This window comes from Piliocolobus tephrosceles, chromosome 9 (assembly GCF_002776525.5).
Source record: "Piliocolobus tephrosceles isolate RC106 chromosome 9, ASM277652v3, whole genome shotgun sequence".
Lineage (NCBI taxonomy): Eukaryota > Metazoa > Chordata > Mammalia > Primates > Cercopithecidae > Piliocolobus > Piliocolobus tephrosceles.
The window spans coordinates 84,560,831-84,578,714 of record NC_045442.1 but is presented as its reverse complement, the minus strand read 5'-3'; the positions used below and the strand labels follow the sequence as shown (position 1 = coordinate 84,578,714).

General features: G+C 44.2%; 1 protein-coding gene across 2 annotated transcripts in view; it reads left to right on the top strand.

The window, feature by feature from the left end:
- The window catches only part of FRMPD2 (FERM and PDZ domain containing 2), a 127,839-nt gene that overhangs the window by 12,931 nt on the left and 97,024 nt on the right, over positions 1–17,884 (top strand). The window contains exons 2-4 of one of the 2 annotated variants that reach the window (XM_023230174.2): positions 10,770–10,895; positions 13,267–13,424; positions 17,604–17,669. In XM_023230174.2, the coding sequence (XP_023085942.2) occupies positions 10,770–10,895; positions 13,267–13,424; positions 17,604–17,669 (350 nt within the window). Of the gene's footprint in view, positions 1–10,709; positions 10,896–13,266; positions 13,425–17,603; positions 17,670–17,884 lie in introns of those variants that run through there. The other variant, XM_023230175.2, reaches the window with a different exon arrangement.

The window sequence follows — 17,884 nt, the reverse complement described above, 5'->3', positions numbered from 1 at the left end:
ATCTTTTTATTCTTCCCTTTACTTTTAACCTATATGTGCCTTCATATTTAAAGGGAGTTTCCTCTAGACAACATAATTGGGTTTAATTTTTTAATCTACTCTGTCAGTTTCTGTCTTGTAACTGGCATGCTTAGAACTTTATATTTAAAGTGATTATTGATGTTGTTAGAGTAAGAGCCACCATATTTATAACTGTTTTCTATTTGTTGCAGTTGGTTTTTGTTTCTTTTTAAGATCTTCCCATATTTTTCTGCCTTCTCTAGTTGTAATTGAGCATTTTCTATTATTTCAGCATGTAAGTTATACTTCTTTTAAAAAACATTTCTAGTAGTTGCTCTAGAGTTTGCAGTATACATTTACAACAAATTTAAATCCACTTTCAAATAGCTCATGTGTGGTACAGGTACCTATTAAAGAGTAATATCGGTTTCTCCCTTCCAGCCTTTATAACTGACTGGCATTAATTTTACTTATTTATAAGGTATAATCACCCAATATGTTGTTGCTATTATAATTTGAAAAATAGTTATCTATTAGATCAATTAAGAATAAGGGAAATAAATGGCTTAAGATCTGAGTTTCTCTTCTGTATCATTTTCCTTCTCTCTGAAGAACTTTTAAAATTTCTTGCAAGGCAAGCCTACTGGTGACCAATATACTCAGGTTTTGTTTGTCTGAGAAAGTCTTTATTTCTTTCCACTTTGAATGATAACTTTGCAGTATGCAGAGTTCTAAATTGCTAGTTTTTTTACTTTCACACTTTAAATATTACATTCTACGATATTTTTACTAATCCATTGTAATTCTTATCCTTTTTCTGCTATATATAAGTTACATTTCTCTCTCTCTCTCACTTTCTTTTTTTGTTGTTGTTGTTTTTTTGTTTTTTTCCCGGGGAAAATTTATTTACCTTTTTTTTTTTTAACTTTTAAGTTTAGAATTGCATATATTTCTTTTATTTATTCTGCTTGATGCTTTACAAGCTTCCTAGATCTGTGGTTTGGTGTCTGTTGCCAATTTTGAAATATTCTCAGCCATTATTCGAATTTTTTCTATTCTTTTCCATCTTCTCCTTCCAGTATTCCCTTACACATATGTCACACCTTTTGAAATTGGTCCACAGTTCCTGTATATTCTGTTCCATTTTTCTTCATTCTTTGTTTTCTTCACATTTCCATTTGGGAAGTTTCTACTGACACATCTTTAAGCTCCTTGCTTCTTTCCTTGTAGATGTCCAATCTATTGGTGAGCCCACCAAAGTAATTCTTCATTTCTCTTACAATGTTGATTTCTAACTTTTAAGAAATTTTTTATTTTTAGAATTTCCATGTCTCTGCTTACGTTTTACCCATCTATTCTTGCATCTTGCCCACCTTTTCCATTTGAACACTTAGCATATTAATCATAGTTATTTTAAATTTCTGGTATGATAATCACAAGGTTTCTGCTATATCAGAGTCTGGTTCTTTCACTTGTTTTGTCTCTTCAAACTGAGTTTTTTGTTGTTTTTATACATGACATAATTTTTTGTTGAAAGCTGGACATGATGTATTGGGTAATAGGAACTGAGATAAACAGGCCTTTAGTGAGAGCATTTGTGTTTTTCTGGCTAGTAGTAATGCTGTGTTTACTGCTTGCTATAGCTGTAAGTATTATAATTAATTTTATGTGTCAATTTTAATGAAGCCATGGGCTGCCCAGATGAAACGTTATTTTGGAACGTGTCTGTGAGGGTATTTCCGGGACAGATCAGAGTTTGAATTGTGCTATGGGCAGGCATCATATAATCTATTGAGGGCCATAATAGAACAAAAGACACAGGAGGGAGACACTCATCCCTTTTTTCCTACCCAGCTTGAGCTGAGACATCTCATCTCATCTCCTGCCCTTGGACTGGGATTTACATCATTAGCTCCTGTGGTTGTTAGGCCTTCAGACTTGGACTGAATTATACCATTGAGTTTCCTGGGTCTTCAGCTTGTAGATAGCAGATTGTTAAACTTCTCAGCCTCTATAATATATAAGATATCTATATATCTATCTATACATATACATATAGATCTATCTATACATATACATATATAGATCTATCTATCTGTCATCTATTCTCAGCCATTATTACCTTAAATATTTCACATATTTTTCTACTCTTTTCCATTTTCTCCTTCTGGTATCCTTTTACACGTATGTTATACCGTTTGTAATTGTTCCACAGTTCTTGGATATCCTATCCAATATTATACATTGGATATATCTATATCTATATCATTTATATCTATGCATCTTATTGGTTCTGTCTTTCTGGAGAGCCCTAATACAGTAGGTACCTGAGACTTCAATTTTTTTCTATTGTTCTTGTTTTTCTCTCCCTTATTGTCTTTATCTTTTCCTAGAAACTCCTTCTTAAGTAGAATCTGGGCCTTGCTGTTCTTTAGCTGTCATCTGCTGTTCTTATGCAGGAATCCTGGTGATGAGGCAATAAGGTGGGAGAAAAGAGTATGTGCTCTGCAAGTCTATGAGTAGTGAGTCTATTATCCCAGGCTATGACCTTAGCTTCCTTCTTCCTAAGATAAGAAAAAAAAATATGTGTGCGTGCATATACTCACACACACACACACACACACACACACACACACACACTCACGTACTACTGGTTCTGTTTCTCTGGAGACCACCAACAGATTATGAATACATTACATATTAAACATCATGTGAAATGGTTCTTCTTATATGCAAGTCACTAGATTAATAGCACATAATACTTTAAATTGAAAGGTTTGAGACAAAGTTGCTTTTTAAATTCAGAACTTTAATAAACTGAAGACCAATTTAAACCTACATAGCTTTAATTAGTCTTATTAGCTCACAACCCCAGCCTTCCACTCTTGCAGAAATTTAAATGGCCCTTACTAGCTGTGTGACTTTTGTGAACTTAAGTCAATTAAATTCTCAGTTTACTCATCTGGAAGTGGGGATCATTTTTGCCTTTTCTATTTTTAAGGATTTTTGTGGAAATCACAGAAGTTTATGAAGACTCTGTAAGCTCTAAAGGGCTACTCTCCTTAGAAGTAATTATCATCAAGTATAATTGGTGAGGATTCAACTAGTTCACATTGTGGTCACATTACATTATAACTGGCTCCAAAGCCTTAGAGAAGGATAGGTGGGGCCATGGAACCCACGTGGAACATGACTGCATTAATAACATTGAATGATGCTCTTGACAGTTTACTTCAATTTTTCAGATTATGTCAAGAAGACAGTCTACTCAGAAATAGACTTTTCATATTTCTAAAACTAATTGCTTCTTTCATAATGAAAAATGATACCCAGGCTCAGAGCCTTTGAAGGCAATTTTATTTGGCAAAAATTCAATAATTTTTATAAAAATAGTTATAATTACCTTCTATTTACATCTGATAATACTAACTTGCCATTTGCTATAATGATATGTGGTATCCTTTTAAAATAAATGCATTTAAATGAAGAAACTTGTCTTAATTGTACAAGTGAGATGGGAAGGTGGCAAACACTAGGGAAATGAGATGTAAAAAATTGAAGATATGAGAAACACTACTCTAAAATATTCTAAATGCCCAAAAGTATTTCTCTGTACTAGTGTGCATGCTGTCATCTACAAATGCAAGATTCCACCTTGGAATCCTGAAGAATGGTAGGGTGTTTTCTAGTTGCCTTTCTTGCATCAGCTTGTTCTGTTTTTTACACACACCTTGTAAGGTAGGAGTTAACATCTCTGTTTTGTAGATGGGGAAATGAGATGTGGAGAGTGTCCTTGTTCAAGGTCATACTGTGTCAGTGCTGTAACCACTATTTAAATCAGAGGTTGCAGGGGAGAAAATAGAGCAGGGAAGGGCCTGTGTGGAGAAGGTGATAGTGGTGCAATGTCAGCATCACTCACTCACTCAAGGTCAGGCTCTGGGAAGCTGACTGTGAAAGAATTCCAGAAGATAAGAGGCTTGACACCATTAACTCTTTAGGGCCTAGATGAGGCAGGACAGTCTTTTCCTTCTTCGGGGGAAAAACTTGCCTTCTGGCAAGTTTTGGTCAGATCTCTGGTTCTGATTGTGGGCAGATGGTTTTTAATAAATGTCCAGAGGGAGAAGGAATGAAGAGAGACTGAAGGAACAAAAGGAGAAGAGAGGAAAAGATCACTCTCAGAGCTTCGATTCCTTGGGAGTCTCGCATTCTTCCTGGTTCCTTCCTAGGGTGTCATGGAGATACTTGAGGTATTTTGCTAAGGTTGAAAATGGGATGTTTATAGCACCTCAACCCTGGCAGACAGCTGGAAACAATTAACACCATATCTTAAAAATCCCATAGTTGGAAGCTGTTCAGCAGCCCTGATGTTTAAAATCCCTTTCTGGATGGTTGGAGCAGAGATAAAAAGAGACAGGAAATTTGATGCACTCATTACGTTTTATGTGCTGAGCACTTGGGCAGTTCTATGAGGTCACTGCTGCTGTTAGCCCTATTTACCAGATGATAAGACTGAGTTTCAGAGATAAGTATGTGCCCTGTGCCTAGGGTCAAGGAGCTAAGAATTCAACCCCCCAAAGCTCATGGCTTTTTCAGGCGAGCAGGTAGAGAATGTTGAATGACAAAGTGGGTGGGGTGGTCTGAATAAAGCCTCCCTCTAAAAAAAGGTAAAGGTTGGCTGGGCATGGTGACTCATGCCTGTAATCCCAGCACTTTCAGAGGCAGAGGAGGGCGGATCACTTGAGGTGAGGAGTTAAGAGACCAGCGTGGCCAACATGGCGAAACCCCATGTCTACTAAAAATACAAAAATTAGCCAGGAGTGGTGGTGGGAGCCTGTAATCGCAGCTACTCGGGCGGTTGAGGCAGGATAATTGCTTGAACCTGGGAGGCGGGGGTTGCAGTGAGCCTAGATCACGCCACTGCAATCCAGTCTGAGCGAGAGAATGAAACTCCATCTCAAAGAAATAATAATAATAAGTAAATAAAGAAAAAAAAGAAAAAAAATGAAAAATGTAAAGGTATCCACATCCTGATTTGTGGAACCTGTGAATGTTACAGGCAAAAAAAAAAAAAAAAAAAAAAAAAAAAAAAGAGAGAGAGACTGCAGATGCAATTGGGTGACAAGATGTTGACATGGGAAGATTGTCCTGGATTATCTAGATGGTGCTTAACTAGAATCATAGATATCTATAAAAGCGAGACAGACGGAGATTTGAAACAGAAGAGGAGAAGGCGATGTGACCACAGAGGCAGAGACTGGGGTGATGTTGGCACAGCTGAGGAATGCGGCAGCTGGCAGAAGCTGGAGGAGGCCTGGGAAGGATTCTCCCTCGGGCCTGTGGAGGGACCATGGTTCTGCAGACACCCCGACTTCAGCCCAGTCAAACTGATTTTGGATTTCTTGTCTCTGGAACTGTGAGATAATAAATTTCTCTTGTGTTAATCCACGAGGTTTGTGGTAATTTGTTATAGAAGCCACAGGAAACCATACAGGGCCTCAAATAGAATCCTGAGTGACAACATTTCAGGGACTGTGAGAGGGAGAAAGAATGCCAAGGAGGTGAGGACAAACCAGGAGTTTGGAGAAACAAGGAGTGTCCCAAGGAGAGATAGTGGCCCGGTCCCCTGACCCATCAGGCCAGGAGTCGTGTGACTCGTCCCCATCCTGCAAGGCCTCCTCTGCTTTCCTTGGTTCCACGCCTTCTCTTCCTGGGCCGTGGCACCTTGGGCTCCAGAGCTGAGAAGGTCCTTAGAGACCTCTGAGACCTTGGTCCAACCTCTGTCCCAATGTAGGAGTGTCTCCAGGACATTCCAGAGAGTTGTCAATCTCGCTAACCAGTCACAGATGAAGGCCAGAGATCATGGGTGGTGTCTTGATGGAGAGTTGGGGAGGGGAGATGAACGAAGACAAAATACCAAAATGCGACCAAAATCTCACAGTTCAAAAGCCACTATATAGTCAGTCAAACAATGTACAATTAGGGGTAACAGAGATCCTTACTTCCTCAAAAGCCAGCACTCTACAAATGCTGCAAAATATCTTGGCAACTAATGCATATGGTGTGCCACCTGGGTAAGGTGGCTGATCCCTGCAGTTGACACTCGGGGATCAACTGGGCAGCTCTCTGGGGAACAGGGACCCAAGGGTTCTTCCTGGGTGGGGGGGCAGGGAGCAGATGTGAGCCTTGCCCTTGATTAAAACCATTCCCACTTACAGGATTGATGAACATCAGATGAGCTAAGGTGTTAGCATCCAGCCCTCTGGAACTCTCCCCTCCTTCTAGCTAATACTCAGCCACAAGCCAGTGTCAAAAAGCTTTTTCCTGGCTTTGCAGTGTGGGTTGCACGTGCTCTGCAAACCAGCAGGTAGGCCAAAATTTATATTGCTCCTACGCCAAAATGCAAACTCTTTTTCTTGACCTAAGAGGTCTGCAGGCAGATGGGGCCCGCCCACCTCTCCAACTCCACCTCTCACCTCCCTACCCCTGGCTTATCATCCTCACCTCCCTCACCATGAGCAGGCTTCTCTTAGTTCTTGGAATCTGCCAAACTGGGATTTTGTGCTTGCTCTTCCCTCTACCTGGGAAGTTTTTCCCATGGCTGGTGCCTTCTCAACTTCCGAATCTCAGCTTCAGTGACACCTCCTGGAGGTACCTGCCTTGACCACTTCAGCAAAGATGTCCCCCACACCAAAAACTTGTAATCATGCACTGCCTTTTCTTACTTCATAATCTATCATTCTACAGAACTATTTTATTTGCTTACCTTCTCATCGGCTGTCTTCCTCTGCCCACCCCATGACTCTCAGGGTAGGTTATTAACATTGTTCCTCATTCTACTCATAATACAGAGCTTGGAATATTCTAGGTGCTTGACTAGTATTTATTAAATGTAGTAATGACTGAGGGAAGCCTGTAGGGACAGCCTCACAGATGAAGCTGAGGGCTACTGTTGCCATGGCACGTGGGAGAGGGAGGCCCAAGTGGAACCACTAAAGATCAAGGGCAGGGAAAAAGATTCTAGCCCGAGGTAGGCCAGGGAGAGGGGCTGCTACAGGCTAAGGCCGACAAAAACAGGATAGCAGATAGGATGCTCCTCAGCCTGGAAACTCACTGGAAAGGGCCCAAGGAAGCTCTGGATGGGCTAGTGGGGTCTCAAATGGCAAAGAAGACTTCTATGCTACTAGATGAGCCTCGAAGCCTTCAGATAGTGGAGTCAGTATAGAGGGTCAGTCCACGTAGTTGAGATCTGGGAAGGTGTATGAGAGATAAGCGTTGTGGAGGGGCCCCCCAAAATGCCCATTGACTGGATGCTTTCCCAGAACATCCTCGCTGTCAGGTCTCTCTATGCAGTGGGATCCCTGCATCCTTTACATAGTTAATGATTACCTTTTCAGTGCATTATGCAGCCCACTAGACCATGAAAAACTTGGAGAGAAGCTCAGAGGCATCTTGGTGTGATGGCTAAAGGCTAATGACTGCTTCATAGCCTGAGATTATAGGCCCCATAAAGTGCTTCACAGCATTTCCACAGCCAGTGTAATATGGTGGGGAAGAGCCCTGCCTCTGAGACCAAGAGCATAAACCCAAGTCCAAGCTGTGTGACACTGGCCAAGTCATTTAACCTCTCAGTTCCTCATCTTTAAAATGGGCATGATGGTAGCCCTATTTCAGAAGGCTGTCATGAGGCTTAAATGAGTTTAGCCCATAAAGCACTCTGAACAGTGCCTGACGTACAGTAAATGCTATGGAAGTATTAGCTTGTATTGTCATTCAAGGAAGTAGCAGTGGGCTTTGAAATAGTATTCACAATATCACACAGAGATAACAATGTTAATTGTGAGTCCAGGCTGGTTCTTGAGGGCTGGTGGGCTAGTGTAAAGAATTACCTTACTTCATAATCTATCACAAGCCCAGTGTGATGGAACATGGTGAGGGAGGAATATGGTGAGGGAGGTAAGCAAGGGACAGGGAGGTGGGAAGTGATGTTGGAGAGGTGGGTGAGACTCATCTGCCTGCCAGACCTCTCAGGTCAAGAAAAGGAATTTGCATTTTTGCCTAGCAGCAAAACAAATCTTGGCCTACCTGCTAGCTTGCAGAGCATTGGTAACCCACGCTGTAGTCCCGAAGCCAGCCAGGGAAATTCAGAGCTCTGGATGATTCCCAGGCTTCCCACACTCTCCAGGAACCAACTTGCCACTGTGGACAGATCATAACATTCCACTGTAACACTGTAGTTGGTCAGGCAGGGAGTTGGTGCAGAAAACTGGAAAGCATGCGTTTCCTTCTTTGGGGGGATCATGCTTGTGCATTGGAACAAGCATGACAACGGTTTCTTTCTTTTTTTTTTTTTTAATTGAAAGGATGATGAGTAATTTCCTGTCATTGATTCCTGGATCATGGTTATATTTGATATGGAAGTTGTGATCCTGACACTTCCAATAACAAAAACAGCAACTTCAAGCCTCAAGTGACTCTTAGCTTGAGGGTGCTTGATTAAAAAGAAGGGTGCTTGATTGGCAAACCTGGCCAGTTATGTGCTTTTCCAGATGTTGGATGCTCCTTTTAAAAAACTTCTTGTAGGAGAAAAAAGAGTTCCAGTCAAAATACATTTTTATTGTCTTTTACATTTACCTATGTTATTATCTTTACTGGTGCTCCCATTTCGTCATGTGGATTTGGGTTACTGTCTAGCGTCTTTTCATTTCAGTCTGAAGGACTCCATTGGGATTTCTCGGAGGGAAGGGTGTGCTAGCAACAAATTTGCACAATGTTTGTTAATGTGAATAGGTCTTAATTTCTCTTTCAATTTTGAAGGATTGATTGCTTTGTTGTCTACCAAATTCTTGTTTGACAGCCTCCCCTCCAAGCATTTTGATATTATATCAAAAATGTATTTTGATATTGGGTGGGGTTTTTCTAACTGCCTTGTGACTAGAAAAAAATGCATTAAGTCTTCAAGGCTGGTATGGCTAGTTAAGACCATATGTCATCCAACTGCCTTTTGGCCTCCATGGTTTTTGGTGAGAAATCAGCTGTTCATTTTATTGGGGAGTCCTTGTTTGTGATGAGTCCTAAATATTTCCCCCCATTTTCCTCCATGAAAGTTTATAGCTTTATGTTCTATATTAAATCTATGATTCATTTTGAAGTAATTTTTGCATAAGGTGCAAGGTTTAGGCCCATGTTCAGCTTTTTTCCATGATGGATCCAGAACTATTTGTTGAAAAGTTTGTCCTCCCTCCATTGAATTATTGTACTGAAATAATGGTCTTCACTAGCCATACCAGCCTAGAAGATTTTAATGCATTTTTGTCTAGTCATAAAGCAATTTAAAAAACCCCACCCATTCAATATTTTATTTTGGGATTTAGAGATTTTTCGTATAAGAATCATCGTCTTGTTCTTCCCCCTTCTTATCGTTAATAAGCAACCTTTCACTGTGGCTATAGAGAGTTAGAAAAATGTGGTGGAATAGAAATGCCAAGTCCATAAATCTCAAACAGTTTCTAAAATGAGAGGGGAGATAAGAAAAAAAAAAAAAAGGAAAGAAATGGAAAGGAAAAGGAAGGAAAGGAAAGAAAAAAGAAAAGAAAGAAAATAAAAAGAGAGTGAGCCTGGAGTTCAGCTTCGAATTCATCACTTTTTATCTGATTACCTTGGACTTCTTTCCTGTCTGCAAATAGAAACAATACTCCTTCTTCACAGACTGCTTGTGATAAGTGACGGCTCACAGGTCAAGCTTCCTGAGGGGGTCCTGCTGCACCTCCCTTCCTGCCCCGGGGAGAGGTGGCAGACCAAGCCTCTTTCTCCTGAAACCTGCCTCTCTTCCTGAGGCTGGAGGAGGCTGGTAGCAGAGGTGTCTGCAGGGAGGTGGGCAACTGGGGGATAGATCTTGGATTAGTGTGCTAATGGGGGATGGGGGGCCTCTACGTTCTCCCCATCTAGCGCCCCACACTGCACACCCGCCCTGCTTGAGCTCTGGCTGTAGAGAAAGATCAATGAGGATGGAAATGGATTAGTAAAAGCCTGCCTGGCTTCTTCCTGTGCCACCCAGCACCTGGGTCTCTGGAGATTAGTGGGTGGCAGCTTTGTCAGGGAGACGGGCATTTAAACATCAGCTTTGGTCTAAAGGCCCTGCTTCCCAGAAGAGTGGGAAGAGAAGACTAGCCCTCTTCAGCCTCCTCCAGTTTCTCTGTGAGGCTGCCCCTTTCTGAAATGTGGAGCTTATACTTCTGTCTAGTGAGTCGCTCTTGCACTTCAGGCAGGTGCTGGAGAAAGGGGTGGTACTGGCACCAAATCTAACTCTGCATGTGGCAGCCAGAGATGAAAGATGTGAATCATGTATTGCAGGCAAAAATGTTAGCTAACTTCCCCAGAGAGAGAAGGAGAGGAGGCCACATAATACCCAGGTGTAGGTTACTCTCTGCAACAGTTTGCGCCCAGCTGGGAGGTGCTGTTCTCATGCTTCATTTGGTCATTCATGTATTTATTTATTCATTTAACGTTTCATATGAGAATTTGTTTGTTTACTCATTCACTGAAAACTGACCAGCCAGCCCGGCCAGTCCCCCAGTTAACATTTCTTTAACTCCTCTGTGTGCTTGGCTCTCTGCCTGACCCCAGAGACCTAGGTGATGAAAACACAGTGCGGGTGCACGGTGCACGGGGAGTGGCCAGACCATGCCTGGCTGGGCCAGAGTGGCGAATATGGGCCCGGACATGTTCCTGGACATTACAGGGGCCCTTTCACATGCATGTCTTTATCGTAGGCATGAGCCTGTCCTCTGTGACACTGGCCAGTGCCCTGCAGGTCAGGGGTGAAGCTCTGTCTGAGGAGGAAATCTGGTCTCTCCTGTTCCTGGCCGCTGAGCAGCTCCTAGAAGATCTCCGCAACGGTAAGAGAGTATGTTTGGGGCGGTAAAATCACAGGGGGTTGTATGTGAAGCTTCCCACACTAATACAGTTCTGGCTGCTGCTGCTTTTTTAAAAAAACATTTTTCTTTTCAACCTCTGAGGGCACAGAACAAGGTTGTTGCTTCTTGATCTGTGATTAGTCTGAGGTATTAGAATGAGTGGACGAATAGCACCCACCCTTGGAGCTGCACTGGGAGGGCAGGCCTATCTCTTGGACCCATGCCATGTGGCAGAGTTGAAAGAAAGGCTTTGCTTCCGCCTTGGAGTTGCAGCATTTCCAGGCATGCAAAGCTGGGAGGATTTAGGAAGAGAGTGGCTGCAGTGCTATGTGCATCTAACAGCACATAGACTGTCTCTGGGCATAACCAGAGATGAGAGGCATGGGGTGGTCACCCAGGACACCCCCACACTCTGTCCACCAGATGTCGCACTAGTCTGTGCCCCATCAGAAGGCAGGCCTGGCCGGGCGCGGTGGCTCACACCTGTAATCCCAGCACTTTGGGAGGTCGAGGTGGGCAGATTACCCAAGGTCAGGGGTTTGGGACCAGCCTGACCAACATGGTGAAACTCCGTCTCTATTAAAAATACAAAAAAAAAAAAAAAAAAATTGGCTGGGTGTGGTGGCACCCGCCTGTAATCTCAGCTACTTGAGAGGCCGAGACAGAATTGCTTGAACCCAGGAGGCAGAGGTTGCAGTGAGCCAATATTGTGTCACTGCCCTCCAGCCTGGGCAACAGAGCAAGACTCATCTCAAAAAAAAAAAAAGAAAAAAAGAAAAAAAGACAGACCTACCCTGTGTTCTAAACAGGGGAGGTTAATAGAAAGAATTATTAAACTGTGTTTAAAGACAACTGTAAGGCATAAGAAAATGCTGGTGGGGTGTGGTGGCTCGCTCCTGTAATCCCAGCACTTTGGGAGGCCAACGGGGGTGGATCACCTGAGGTCAAGAGTTCAATAGCAGCCTGGCCAACATGGTGAAACCCTGTCTCTACTACAAAAAATACACATACAAAATATTAGCCGGGCAAGGTGGCATGCACCTATAGTCCCAGTTACTCGGGAGGCTGAGGCAGAATCGCTTGAACCCGGGAGGCAGAGATTGCAGTGAGCTGAGATCACGCCATTGCACTCCAGCCTGGGAGACAAGACCACGAAACACCGTCTCAAAAAAAAAAAAAAAAAAAAGAAAACAAAAAGAAAAAGACAAAGAAAATGCTACTGGGTCTCCTAAGGCTGAGGGCAGGTACCCAGTGAGGGAGAAACTTTGAAGGGAAGCCCCCTTCCCTGTTTGGGGTTCAGATCTGTGGGAGGCGCTGTGCTTGCAGCCCATGATGATGGTAGAATTTGCTGGTGTGCCCCGCCAGAGGTGGTCTGCAGTCATGGCCCAGGCAATAGCCACCGGTGGCCAGGTGGAGAGCACGCACTGCAAGTGGGGGTCAGAGCGACCCTTTGGGGTGTAGGTGGGCTCAGGCGAGGCACCTCTCTGGAGGTTGGTGTGGGCAGGAGGGCCACTAGAGTCCTGTGTAGATTGGAGAAGGTGGTCATATGTCTAGCTGAGGCCTTGAGGTGGCCAAGGGATCTCATGTCTTGGGCATGTGTTCTGTGCAGAGCCCAACCACCAGGTGGCCTCACATTTGCACTAAACTCTGGAAACTGCGGGAGAGATAAGGCCTCTTGCAGTGTCTCTTCAGAGCCCTCTAATGAGAAAGCTGCACACTGCTCTCAGTACAGGAGAGACCTAAGGCAGCAGTATCCAAGGATGACTCTGGGGCTCCTAGGCATTAAGCTCCAGAACAAACGCTGAGTGCCCACACTGAAGTATCAACTCAGAGATTACACATGCTTGGGGGCTTCAGTGCATGTAGCAGAGGCTGCTGGCATGAAAGATCACACATGTTCTGTGAGGGCGATGGGTCCCAGCGTGGGCTGATGGAGAAGGCTGTGTACCTATGCCTTCAGTATCATCTTCTCCCTCTTCCCCACCATGGAGGTTCTGATGAACAGCTACAGGGCTCCCAGAAGACCAGCTGCCTTGGGTCCTGGTCTGTCTCTAGAGAACTCAGGCTTGTGCTAAATTCCAGGTGTGCCTGACCCTCTCTTTACCTTTTACCTTGAGACTCTTGGGCCACGGATGAATTTAGGTGCAGGTGGTAACTTCCTGGCCGTGGCCACAGCCACCTTTTAGTATACTATGCATCAGGGTTGAATTTGTTCTGTTCCATGTCTCCTCCGGGTCTTGCTCACATTCAGTCCCAGAGATGGGTACTGCCAGGCACCTGCTGGGCACAGTCCCATGCTGGCCCCCCAGATGGAAGCTCTGTCTCTACAGCCCCATCACTGGCTTGGTTTCAGATTCCTCGGACTATGTGGTCTGCCCCTGGTCAGCCCTGCTTTCTGCGACTGGAAGCCTTTCTTTCCAAGGCCATGTTTCTCACATAGAGGCTGCTCCTTTCAAGGCCCCTGAACTGCTACAGGAACAGAGCGAGGATGAGCAGCCTGATGTGTCTCAGGTAAGCTGTGAAGCTTCTCTGCAGCTGCTGAGTCCTGTGCCCTGATAAAGGTCTGTCCCAGCGGCAGCCTCCCCAGCTCCCAGCTCAGCCTTGCAGAGCTTGGTTCTCAACACCAAAGCAGAGTGGGTTTCAAGAGTTTTATTCCCAGGATGTCTTGTCAGCAACTTACTAGCTCATGGACAAGGGCAAGTCCACTTCTCTGAGCCCCAATTTCTACACTGGTAAAGTGGGGTTAATGTGGCTTAATTGATCAGGCTATTATCAATATTCAAAAAGAAGTGTTGAAAAGCTGTGGTTAAGTGGTCTGGCACATTGTTACCATTGGCAGTATGAAGCAAGACACCTCAAAATGACCCAGCACGTCCTCAACTAGGAATCTATTCCAAGGCACAAGTAAAGATAAATTTAGCTGCAGCAATGCTGATTGTTGTACTGCTGACATTAGTGATAAATTGAAAACAAGCTAAATAGTCAGTGGGAGAGGATATGAGACAAAACAGCATTAAAATGAGTCTGTAGAAGCTTATTTAATGACTTGAAAAGAAATTCAATATATGCGCACGTAATATTATCCAAGTTTGGTTAGAGAGAATGAAAGAGAGACAGAGAGGAAGTTCTAAAAATACATGCACCGAAGTGTCTACAGTGATTGTTTCTGGATGACAACATCAATGGAGATTTTTGATTTTCCTGCAATGGACATGTTTTGCTTTTGAACAGCAAAAGTTTCCAGTAAACATCATTTTTTATTTCAAAGAGAATTTTAATTCTCTCGAAGGAGAGAATGATGCAAGGTAGCCACACAGCACTGGGTGGGGCACGGTGGGTGTTCTCAGAGTTCTGTTTCTTCTTCCTCGCCCTTTCATGAGAAAAGTGCACATGTGACAATGCTGCTACCCTCGGGAGGCATCATGGAATGGGAGCTGCTTTCCCTCCAGGCTCTGGAAGGCAAAGAATGGGGACTTGGTGGCTTCCAGATTTGGTTTATCTGGGTCCACATGTCTCTAAGGCAGCTCACAAAACTGAAGGTCTAAGAGTTCCAGTTCCACTGACCCCAGCTCCGGCACCCCCTCCCCGCTGACATCCTGGAAGTCACTCTGGCATCCAGGCCCACATACCTTCTTATACAGCCGGGACCCCTGGGCTGAATCACTGATTCCTGGATGGGACACAGACTTGGGTGCCTCTCAGGTCTGTTTGGGTCTCTTGGCTCCGCCTACACCGAGTTGCCTCCTATGCCCTGGACTCAGCTAAGATGTCACATCTTGAGCCCTGGGACTGGGATTTCTGTGTGACTGCTAAAGGACCATGCCAATGCAACCTGAGAATGCAGGGGAGCTAGCTTCTTATGGGGTAAACTTAGCCAGTGGTAAATGAGAGTCTGGAGGGAACTAAGAGGATACGTTTTCCTTTCTCTTTCTCTCATGGATGGCTTTGTGCTGTGCAAGCCTTGCAAGCTTTCTAGAGAAGTCCTGAGCTCTAGGAAGCCCTGTCTGCTGCACTTCAGGCTGTGCTCTGTTGCTTGTGGCAAGGAGGTGGCCAGCATTTTGACCCTGCATATCACATTGGTCCCTGTCTCCCTTCCCATTTTCTCTACACTCTCATTGCCCTGGATGAAGGCAACCCCTGAATGAAGGGTCTGCACTTAACCCTTGCCTCAGGCTCCACTTTCTGATGTACCTGAGGTAACACAAATTTGAGTGCTCCTGGGGTCCTTCCCTGACCATCCCAGCACTCACTGGTGAGGATCAGGCATCACCCTCCCGATTGCAGGTTGGTCTCCATTGAGCACCTTGTGAAGGCCTAGTCACTCCTCTGCCCGGAGCATCTTTGAGCTGGAAAGTAATATGTTCCTCCCTCCTGCACACTTTCCTCCAGGCAAAGGCACGAGGACTCCAATAGATTCAAGGCTAATAGGTTGAGTTAAGAACTGGCTAAATGTATTACTGAGACCTGGCCAGGAACATGAGAGTGAGTGTGAGCTAGAAGAGATCCAGCAGGAGAGGGACTGAGCTCTGAACTAACCAAACATTGGTTTAGCGCTCTAGGTGTATGAAGCATGGCAAGTGGAGTGGGCTTTAAGGGGCCAGAGCCACCAGCCTCAAGCCCTGTTTATTAGGCCAGGAGGCAGAGTGACCAGGTTACTTGATCTCTTACAGCATCTCTAACACTTAGTTCTGTTCATCACTGTTCTTTTCCATTCATTACAGTCTCCTCTCTTCATCCAAGTTGGCATGGGTCCATGAGGGGTTGGTTGGGCAGCTATGAGCTAGGACAAGGGTCCCTGGACAGGCTGTGCTCAGAATCCTCCCCCAGTCCTGGGCCTCATTCTGATGCTGGGAGGGTGTACCCAGACCCCTTCTTCAGACCAACATCTGCCCTAAACAGTACACTGATATATTCTATTCCCTAACTACTTGGCATCTTAGTCCCAGGTGCAGGTCAGGTGGAAGGTGTGAGCAGGTCTCTAACTACAAGTCATCTGTGTTGCCAGTACCCCATCCCGTGCTCATGGCAGACATCACCAATCAAACATGGTGTTCTTTCCCACTGAGCCAGGAGTTGCCTTCAAAGTGCTTCTCACCAACCCTCTACTGGCAGTATCTACCAATGAGCTGAATTTAGAATTTTGGATGAAACCTTTTGTCACTGTGGCCAAGGCCTCGCCCTAAGACACTTTTAGACAGAGTCATTGGAATCCACGTGAGCTCCCAGGTGTGGGTGGTGCCTTTGGCAGTGCTCAGGATGCTGGAGCCCTGTCTGCACTTCAGTCCCTGCAGCTCCCTGAGTCTCTATGCTCCGTCGTGCTAACCACGTGGGAAGACCAGCCTTGCAGGTGGCAGTCACTGCAATTGGTTCTGGGAACTTGTTGGGTTAATGAGAAAGAAGTGGCTGTCTACCAAGCCCCCACTCTTCGGGTCCTTTCTCTGGAAATGGAGGTGCAGCTTGTGAACTTTCTTGCGTGGTATCTATGCACATTCATCTGAGGGATGGGAGCTGGTTTCAGGATATAATTTCAAACAAAGATGAGAGCTAATGAGTTGTCACAGGTGACATTGAACACATCTTGACCTTGAGGATGTGAACAACCAAAACCAAAAACTAAAACCACTTATATTAAACCCAGTGGGTGGCTCAAATAACTGTGTGTTTTTACATACAATGTTTCATTACCTCATTGTTTCCTTCTAAAGTCCCAAAAACCATTTCCTGAGAAGAGAGATCTTAAGGTAAATGTGCCTTGTCAGTTATAATAGAAGCCCCACAATAAAAACCAACTGACATTGATTGAGGACTGGTATAATCCAGAGGTCATGTAGCCAAGTGGGAACAATTCAAATACTACGTCACAGGATTGCAGTGAGGACTAAATAAGTTTAAATGGGTAAAAGACTTAGAACAAAGCTTAGTATATTGTAAGTACTCTATGTCCAATAATAACAATAATGGTAACAATAATAATAGTTAATATTACCATCTTCGGGTACTTTTGACTTGATCTTTATTAGAATTCAGGCGGAATACTCATTTTTAAATCATGAAATCGAGGATCAGAGATGTCAGACAATGCTCTTCCCATGATACCATTTTGCTTTTTGACAACATACGGTGCTTTTTAATCAGGCTGAACCACAATGTGTCATGGAAACAGAAGGCCTAAAATACAATGGCCAGGGCCAAATATATGGTTATTAGTTACTTAACAAGAGGTCTAGGGATTGGTCAGCAGCCAATTCATGTCATCAAGGATCCAGGCTGTGTATTTCCATTCTACCTTCCCCAGTGGCTGGTTTTCTATCCTATTCTTGCTGCCTCATTGTCACAGAATGGCTGCAAAGACTCCATGTATTAATCACATCAATGTTCAAGGCAGGTACAAAGGGGAAAGCGTGGGGCCAGTCACATGTGTCCTTTTGTTAGTAAAGCAAAAACCTTATCAGAAGCCCCCTAACATATTTCTCTCACGCCTTTCACCAATATTGAGTGTCATGGTTTCTGCTAGAAAGCAAATTTCTGGCTTAGCCTCTGAAGTAGAAGGGAACAAGGGTCAAGGAAGTTATAGATGGTGCTGGACCAGCCAGACAACAGTGTTTGTTCATGTGGAAATTGGGTTGTATTTTTCTTCCATGGAATAAGAGAGATGATTGGAATCTAATCATGTACTCTTCTTTTGGGCAGATGCACGTCTATTCTTTAGGAATGACCCTCTACTGGTCGGCAGGGTTTCACGTTCCGCCACATCAGGTTTGTAAACAAGATACTTCAAGTCTTGCCAGGCTATATCTTTGGGTTTATTTAGTGGTTTTCTCCTGGGCAGGGACCACATTTACTGAGCACATATACCGCTACTCTCCCCTCCTCTAGGTCCTAGGCAGGCGTTGTGAACTCATCACATGACTCCTTCCTGCTAGTGCAGAAACAACCTCAGAATCCTACTCAACATAGCACTCCAGGCAGCC